Source organism: Procambarus clarkii, chromosome 82 (genome assembly GCF_040958095.1).
Source record: "Procambarus clarkii isolate CNS0578487 chromosome 82, FALCON_Pclarkii_2.0, whole genome shotgun sequence".
Classification (NCBI taxonomy): Eukaryota; Metazoa; Arthropoda; class Malacostraca; order Decapoda; family Cambaridae; genus Procambarus; species Procambarus clarkii.
Genome location: NC_091231.1, coordinates 5,516,220 through 5,525,715, shown reverse-complemented (window position 1 = coordinate 5,525,715; position 9,496 = coordinate 5,516,220). Strand labels below are relative to the sequence as shown.

General features: G+C 40.0%; 1 protein-coding gene across 5 annotated transcripts in view; it reads left to right on the top strand.

The window, feature by feature from the left end:
* Nucleotides 1-1,329: 1,329 nt before the first annotated feature.
* Had1 (beta Hydroxy acid dehydrogenase 1) overlaps nucleotides 1,330-9,496 on the top strand; it is a 60,421-nt gene continuing 52,254 nt past the window's right edge. For 2 of the 5 annotated variants that reach the window (XM_045752075.2, XM_045752077.2), the window contains exons 1-4: nucleotides 2,764-2,898; nucleotides 6,411-6,492; nucleotides 8,235-8,340; nucleotides 9,409-9,491. In XM_045752075.2, coding sequence (XP_045608031.1) covers nucleotides 2,864-2,898; nucleotides 6,411-6,492; nucleotides 8,235-8,340; nucleotides 9,409-9,491 — 306 coding nt within the window. In that variant the 5' untranslated portion in view covers nucleotides 2,764-2,863. Of the gene's footprint in view, nucleotides 1,916-2,763; nucleotides 2,899-4,433; nucleotides 5,123-6,410; nucleotides 6,493-8,234; nucleotides 8,341-9,408; nucleotides 9,492-9,496 lie in introns of those variants that run through there. The other 3 variants (XM_045752078.2, XM_045752076.2, XM_069315979.1) reach the window with 3 other exon arrangements.

The following is a 9,496-nucleotide window of genomic DNA, read 5'->3' as shown; positions in this document are numbered from 1 at the left end:
AATGGCTAGGGATGGCAAAAAAAAAGGAAACCAGCAACATGACTAGGTCTGCTGACACTAATTGGACCAGTACTTGGCTGTGAAAATACCTTTCTCTATTAGAACTTTGAGAATAAAACAAACTTTGCATTATGTAAGGGACCATGGTATTGCTGACTGGGTCAGTGAGAGTTGCAGTACAACATTAGTGGGTCATGTGGACATCTTGATCGATTTACACATTGTGGATTAGGAGAAATATAGGCACTTTGGAGAATGTTCATAAGGCAGACATTCATATAATGGGGACTCCCTGTGCTGAATTGTAGGTGCCTGAAGCTGGTGGTATGACCCTAGTTGCAACAGAATGACTTAAGTTGAGTCAATTCATACATATAATTATAAAATATAAACAATATGATAAATGTCACATTTTAATCTCCAGATGTTCATAAGTGTTCTGAAACAAAATTTTATTTTTATAATACAGTATATAAAATAATAGTTGCAGCAGAATGGGTCTTGAACAGATCTGTTTGAATGGGAGTACACTACTTAGTCGGTGTGGGCAGTCTCTTAATGTACTTGTAAGTTCTCAGCCAAGGGTGGGGGTATCCACATGGATACAGATCTAGTTACTGATTGTGTTTTACTAATGGGGACATCATTCACGGCACATTAAAGCATCTACTTTTATAATGATGGTCTGGCAACACTTGATCAGTATTTTCAGCTGGTGTGCTGTGGGAGTTTTGAGGAAGGTTGAAAAGAAGAAACAAAAAGGTAAGACTATAAAACAAATCAGTCTACATTAATTTTAAAAGTACATGTATATTTTTCATAAAAAGCCACATTGTTGGCTTTCAGTTGCTGTTCATATCTAAGTGTTATTCTGTGTATGTTTACACTAATGCAGTGTTATTTCTAGACTTAGTTGCTTTATTTCTGAATTTAATAAAATAAAAAATCATTGCTCCCATTCAAAATGAATGTGGACAAGATATATAATTAAAAAATGTAAGTTGGTTGGCACTAGTTCTGGTGGTAGTCACAGTACAGATAGTTCTCTAGTTGTCATATGTCGGTATTGTGAAGACTATCTGGATTCATTTCATGTGGAGAGGAGTAGCCACTTCCAAAGTGTTGCTTATGGTGTCATGAATTCTGTTTGTTAACTACTATAGGAAGTTTAAGACTGATTTCCAGGAATTTTTCTTGATTTGTTAATTTGGCTTATTGTACTGGTTAGTATTGATATGTTCCTCTGTGACTTTTAAATAACAAAACCCAGCCTATATATTTGTATATTTTGTTATTTGCTCAAAGTATAACATCTGTATGGCATGGATTAGTTTAGTGTTGGTGTAATATGTTTGGCAGAGGCTGAATGGTTAGGCAAGAAATAAGATGTTTAACCTTGCATCTAAAAGTCTCAAATGTTACGTAGTTTTGATCCAGTTTTTGAGAGACTTTTAATGAGGTTGTTTATAGATGATTCACTGTGTAGTCTGAAAGTAAGCCTATTTGTATCTTGTGGTGCTTTAAAAATGGTGGTAATAAGAGTAATAGTACTGCATAATAATCACTTGTTCTGTCAGTGAGTGGTTGTAACTGATTTACGTGGAGCTGATATTTGTCCATGTATATTTGTAGTGAAAAGATGAGGAAAACGTTTTTTAGGGTAGTTATTGAGGGTTATTGAGGGCTTGCAGGAGTTCACACAGATAAGTAAATTATCTACTGTACTTGAAGGCTATTTTGCCGACACTTGAAAGATATGGTAAGTCACCAGCTGTTGTTAGGTGATGAGTCCCGGTTGTTGGAGACAGGAAGCCTGTGAATATATATTTACTTTGAAGATTATATCGAGGTCCCACATGGTTGAACTACTGACCCTTCCCAGGATGCAACCCCACAACAGTTGACTAACTCCCAGGTATGTATTTATTACTTGGTGAATAGAACAATTAGGTAAAATGAAACTTACCCAACCATTTACATTCCACCAGGGAATCGAACTCAAGATTCCAGGTGAGTCGAGAGCGATGCCAACTGTACAACAAGCAAGCGGGCTGTCTGCCTTTCTGACAAGTTGTATGTGAGTGATTAGTATCTGCTGAGTCAAGTTTGCTCTCATTTTTTGCAGGGAGCTCTTTGTGTATGGCTGTGTACATGTTTTGAGGTAATTTTTTGTGGAGAAGGGGTCTTTATTTCATCATGGAATTATGTATTGTGGGCATTGTTTCCATAAAATAGATGTAAGCTCTTGGGCCACCATCTGTGGAAGTACGCTATATATCACTGTGTCAAAGGCTTTCTGACAGTAAAATGCAGCTTGCCAACCCTTCTCTTTCTTGCCTAATTTGTCTCCTTGTCATAGAATTCTATTAAACCTGTGAGGCACTGTTTACCATCCCTGAATGTGGGATTCGGGATGATATGAGGTAGCGTGAGCTGGCGTAGTGGTAAGCACTTGCTCAGGGCTTTGCGAGCTCTTTACCCTGGGTTCATATCCTGGCCGGGGAGGATTGACTGGGCGCCAATCCTTAACTGTACACCTCTTTTCACCCAGCAGTAAATGAGTACCTGGTTGTTAAACGATTTGGCAGGTCGTATTCCAGGGAAAATTAGGGTTAAGGACCTGCCTGAAACACTGTGCTAGCAGCTTTACAAGAATGTATATATAAATAAAATATATAACTCATCTTATTTATATGTGAGGGGGTGGAGTTATATAAGGAGGTGGGAGGTTGAGGTTACATAAGGGGTGGGGGGTGGTGCGTGTGTTATATGAGGGAGGCTGTGGTGAGAGGAGCGCACCAGATAAACAGCATCGTGGACGTGAGAGGCTCGCCAGGTTGTAGCTCTCTCAACACTACCAAACATGCCTAAGGACGGGAAAATTGGGGTTGTTGGCAGGTGAGAACGTTTAGTAACATTTTATACATTTGAATGTTAAAAACCTTACTTGTGATCATTGTGTAATCTATAATTTAACTAATTTTGTCGTGAACGGGTAACCTGTGTATGTACTGTATACATCTATGCTAAGCTTATATCTAGGTCTCCAAAGGTCAAATTACTAACCCTCCAGGATGCAAGTGAAAAAAAGTGTTTAACTGGTATTTATTTACGGCTAGGTGAACAGAGCATTAGGTGAAAGGTAATGTGCCCATCTATTCCGGTCCCTGCATGGGATACGAACGCGGGATTCCAGATTGAGAGTCGAAAACAAACATTAGTGTCGAGCGGTAGCTTTGAATAATGTCTTCTCATGCTTATCAGAAATTATGTAGCCGCATGCCAGCGTTCACCCCTGCCTGACCCGCACTACCCAAAGATTTTCCACCTCTGCCTCCTCTACCTAAAGATTATCCATCTGCCCCCCTCTACCTAAAGATTTTCCATATTGCCCCCCCTTCTACCTAAAGATTATCTATCTGCCCCCTCTACCTAAAGATTATCCATCTGCCCCCCCTCTACCTAAAGATTTTCCATCTTGCCCCCCCCCTCTACCTAAAGACTATCTATCTGCCCCCCTCTACCTAAAGATTGTCCATCTTGCCCCCCCCCCCTCTACCTAAAGATTATCCATCTGCCCCCCTCTACCTAAAGATTTTCCATCTTGGCCCCCCCCTCTACCTAAAGATTATCCATCTGCCCCCCTCTACCTAAAGATTATCCATCTTGCCCCCCTCTACCTAAAGATTTTCCATCTTGCCCCCCCCTCTACCTAAAGATTATCCATCTGCCCCCCCCCCCTCTACCTAAAGATTATCCATCTGCCCCCCCCCCCCTCTACCTAAAGATTATCCATCTGCCCCCCCCCCCACCCTCTGCCTAAAGATTCTCAATTTGGCTCCCTCTACCCAAAGACTCTCTACTGATGATTTTCCGCTCGTGTCAAAGAGTCAGAAGTTTCCAAGCCAAAAAACTGCTAAAAGTACTGAATTTTGAGGATATTGACCCAGACCACTTCTTTAATAGGTCAAATGTAACGCATACAAGGAGCAACGGCTCCAGGCAACTCAAACTAATGGAACCGCCTACCTGCCGGTGCCGTAAATGTAAGACTAGTTTAAAAGGATACAAAGTCATATTGTACACAAGACGATTCGCCAGCGTCTTTTGAGACCTACTTAACTTAACCTAGCTGAACTTAACCCACGTCAGCTCAATACATTTTAACATAAGCTAAATACAGCCTAGCATAATATATACGGTTTTAACAAACGGAAAACGAACTTCGACGAAACGTGTCGTGTACGGAACGACCAGTCACCGTTCAAAATCCAGCTGGATAATATCAGGAGAAATGTAGGGGGGGGGGTACCTTTGACAAGCCGCCGGCTTCCTATCCCCACATCAAGATCAGTAAATAGATGATGGCAGTGTGGTAAGCAGGGACAACGTATACCAAGATCACACTGACTGCCAACCATAGAAAACGTAACCTTTATAACGGCAGCAACGAAACTGACACTATCCACACAACACTAAAATAACCCAGACTGCTGGTCACATTAGTCGGGTCGGTGGCCTTCATGCCAGAAACACCAGCAGCAACAGATGACTTGGCGACTCCTGGTTCAGCCTTAGCAACGTGTGGACGTCTGGACACAGCCTGAACACGTGACACCTGGGTCTGACTATTGTCAAGAGTTCTTTAAGTGCCGGGGCACCACACATTTATTAATTTCTATTTATTCATATATACAAGAGTCCTTACATTCCTGTACAGCCACTAGTACGCGTAGCGTTTCGCAAAAGTCCTTAATCCCATGTTCCCCGGAATACAACCCGCCAAATCGTTTAACAACCAGGTACCCATTTTACTGTTGGGTGAACAGAAGCAACAGTTAAGGATTGACGCCCAGTAAATCCTCCCCGGCCAGGATACGAACCCAGGACAAAGTGCTCGCGGAACGCCAGGCGAGTGTCATACCACTACACCACGGGGACATGTTCCAAACTGGTTATCCACCGCAAGTCATATAAGTTAACCCGGGGACAAGTGACGTCTGTACAGCCACAAAGCTTGGTGTTGCAGCCTACAAGAGGAATCACCAAGACAACCGCCAGTTGCACAGTCAACACCATCAACAATAATGTCTCAGGAAGGAAAAATTGGGATTGTTGGCAGGTGAGAAAGTTCTTAAATACACTTGTATTTGATTATTATCTTGTACTCTACCTGTGTGGCCAATATCACATTACTATATATTATAGTAAATAAACTTAATTTTTGCTGTGCCACATTACAGGTACATCTGTAACCTCATGTATATCCAAACTGAGTTTGATTCCCAGTCAGGTTAGTTTAGTTCATTTATTATGCACCCCATACCCATCTTGTGGGCGGTAGTGGAAAGGGTTACAGAGGCACATAATGGGCTCAGGGACTGAACCCCACAATTTATTTATTTATTTATTTATTTATTTATGCATATACAAGAATGTACATAAGGAATGTGAGGATACAAATATGGTAATTACAGTCTTGTAAAGCCACTAGCACGCGCAGCGTTTCGGGCAGGTCCTTAATCTAAGAATTCATTTAGCTAAGCAAGTTACAATCTTGATGAGTTATTACAAAATTCAGTATAAGTCGTCACGTCAACAATGAGTTCGAGATCGACCACAAGTACAGTTTCTAAATTAGGCAACTGACATATGTGGAGAGTTCACAATTGATATGTTTGTCCCAGTCAGGATGAGACATTTTGACATGTTTCCTTATGTTCACCTGACAGTAAACATATTCTCTAAAAAAATTGGGGCATGGGTGTGTGTTATGCCCTTAGTCAGTAGTAGGCCTAGGGGAGGGGGGGGGCTCAGTATACCTAGCTAGTTTCCTGTTCCTGAGTATGGGGACACCATAAGATGAACCATATAGTTTGTTTGTTCCATATTTCTGTAGCATCATGTTTAAGTCTATTGATACTTCTGCAGAATTATGCTTATCTTTCCACCTACTGTTTCCACTACCGCCCACAAGATGGGTATGGGGTGCATAATAAATGAACTAAACTAAACTACTGTTACTCGCTAACTGTACTGTCATAACTGTCAGTAGCCGTCAATTATGACTGTCAATAACTTTTCACTAAATCATGACTGTCACTGACTGTATTATTAGTCATGACTGTCACTAAATGTATTTTCAATCATGGCTATCACAACTGTGGCTTTCCATATAAACTTAAAATTTTCTTTGCACAAATTCATGTGCCGATGTTTTGCTGGAATGTATCCCTTGCGGATAGCAAGGCTATGCTGCATTGTATAACATATTCTCCAATATTATTGAATCTTAAAGTATTCTGTAATAGGGATTTGTATTTTATGTGAAACGGTTAACATAGTACAGTACTGTAATAATGTTCAGAATTGCTACAAAAGATAGTAATGTTATTTTTTCATATTTACAGTGGCTTCATTGGCCGTAGTTGGGCAATGCTTTTTGCCAGTGTTGGTTATGAAGTCTATCTGTATGACATCAAACCTGAGCAAGTAAGTGTCATAAATAGATTTTGTATAGTTTGTATGTAGACTGGCATCAAATTATCTTTGTATTACAGTATTTATAAATAATTTCAATTTAATTCTTGATTAGTTTTGCATTTCTGTATTTTATGCCTTCATTGGGATAAGTCATTTGTCGAGCAGTTAGGTATCCCCAGTACAAATACTGAACCTATATGGTTCTCACTATTTTGGTGGTTTCCTATGTGATATCTGGAGAATGCTTGTGCATATTAACTTAAAACTTGCAATATTTTATTAATTTATTTATATTTATCCATATGCAAGAAGGTAAAATGGATTGTAAAAGCATATATTTTGGTTATTAAGTGTGGAGCTAGCAACAGGAAGCCACCAGAAAGAGGCATATCATTACTGTATATTCAATGCTGGATTGTATTGCCATGACCACCGTTAAAGCTAGTGTTACCATGTCCCATGAGCATGAAAATATGGTCTCACCTAGCATAATCACTAGTAATGAGATTAGTCACCAGATTTTCAGCAGAATTGGATATTGTTGCAACAAAACTGCCCCATTTTTTAACTTCAAGTGTAGGTGTCATCAGTGTGACATTGTGTCAATGACCACCCACATTACCCCTTACTCCTCAGTCTCACTTTCATTGCTGTTAGAGCAGCTTCTTTCATATATTTTCATATTGATCATTAACATCTTTCTTGTCCTTCAAAGTCCTTGCAATTTTCCAAGGCATCAATGGTCGCCAGCATGGTCGTGCTGGGCATTCAGTCACTGGATGATGATTCTCTAGACATAATTAGCATGAACAAATCCACAAGGGCCATGATGAGGGTTTGAATCTACGTCCAGGATGATCCCAGTCGCGCCTTACTCGACTGCGGCATGACATGGTCGACATGATCATGTCGTGGCGCAGTCGATTAAGGCACATCTGGGATCATCCCAAACGTAGATTTGAACCCTCATCACGGGCTCTTGTGGATTTGTTCATTTGATGTATCATGCTATTGTTATTTCTGTGTGTATAATGAGTTTTGGCACACACTAAGGCCCAGGAAGAAAACTAAGGCTCTAAAGATTCTTTCTAATATGACAAATGATCCCCAGAGGTCTCTAGTATTGAATGATGTCCACACAGAACCAGCAGGACATTTAAATATTATGGGGGCAACACAAGTTGCCTCTAATCACTTCAGAGCAATTTAAGTGGTTAAAGGGCTAATGGCATTCATTTCCGTTTTGTCCATAGCGGATGATTAGGCTCGGAGCTGCTATCAATCCTTCTAACGGTCACCTCTTATTCCTTGTTGGTTTTCTTTTGGTCTCGGTGTCATTATGAGTAAGCTTTTGGAACCTCTTGAAGAACTTTCCCAGAGATCCAGCATTAAATGTAATAAAATGTCCTTTTCTGGTGGGCCTCAAGTAGCTCACTGTCTATACTCTCTTCCCCCATTAACACTATGGGTTCATGGGATATGCCCTGGACAACTGAAGAGTAAGGGGGGCAGGCTGACAAAGATCTCGGGTAACCAGAGCAGCCATCTGGTAATGATTACACATAATAGTCAGGGTATTTACCCCCTTCTGTAATGATTGTTTGCCTTGTTTAGAATCTGTGATTGATTTTTTATTTGTTAAAAATACTAGTACAGTATATGTACTGTATCTCCATCAAATGGTTGTACTATAATTGAAACATCTTTTGTTTCTATTTTTTTAGTTTTAATGATTTTTTTCATGTTGATAGGTTTCATCAGCACTTGAGGACATCTTACAACAGTTGAAGAACCTCCAGAAATCAGGACTGCTGCGGGGCAAAGCATCAGCTGAAGAACAACACAAGTTAATTAAGGGTCAGTTATTACTCATTTTTTCACTTCTTTTCCTGCTGTTCTAGGATCATTTGGTTTGTTATATATATATATGCTGAACATGCTTTTAACTTCTCAAAAGTCATTTGGAACACTTAGAATTGGCACTATAGAATTGCTATTAGTGAATTTGGACATCTAATCTAAATTGATTTTAATCCGTGCTTCAGAGCCTATATTTGATGTGAATTTTTGAACATCCCAAATAGTCATGTGTGCTTTGTTTTATTTTTTGTTTAAGATTTGTGATGCTTGAGCTCTGCTCTCAAACTTAAAGCAATTAATCCTTAATGTCTGCAATAATTAAAATATCAGTACTTAGCTTTCTTGTATTGGATGTACAGTAATGAGATGCCACTTTCTGGTGAGTCCCTCTGTATCCCCACGTTCCCACCCTTCCCTTCTTGTGGTGTCTTGCTTGGGTAGTACATATGTGTATAACGGCTAGCTGTTCAGGACCCTTGGGCTGCTGAGGCTGCTATCTGGTGGCAAGGGTGTAGAGCAAACTAGTGGTTGGACCTAGACTGTAAGTTTGTGCATAGTTCAAATCGCAGTTGCAAATGTTGTCCAACCTGTTGCTTATTTTGGTGCGCTCTACCTTTCTGGTAGTTTCCCTTTGGTATTGTGGTTAATCTAGTATCCCTACTTCCCTATGGCTCAATTGAGGTTGGATTTTGGTTCTGGTCTCCAATTGGTGCTTGACAGCTGTTTCACTGCCATTATAAAATATACGTATCTATACAGTATTTGCTCTCAGTTTGAGTGATGTAGTACTCCCTCACATAGAGCCCAGTGTCATAAGCTCTCTTGCTACTCTTACAACCAGGATTAATTCATTCACACTGTGACTACTATGTTTTGTCATGTTAAATTATGTATGCAGTACAGTATGTGGTATCTATGTGCCTGACTATGTGGAACTATGATGCCACCTATTGTTCAAAACATGCCATTTACTGTACTGTATTTGTACATTAATGGAATAATCTGAGACACCTTTTAGAATCACTAACTTCAGATGATAAGACTATTGTATTTTGTATACTGCAGGTGCAAAAACTCTTGAAGAATGTGTGACAGGAGCCAAATTTGTCCAGGAGGCTGTCTTTGAGGACTTGGAATTAAAGAAGAAGGCAAG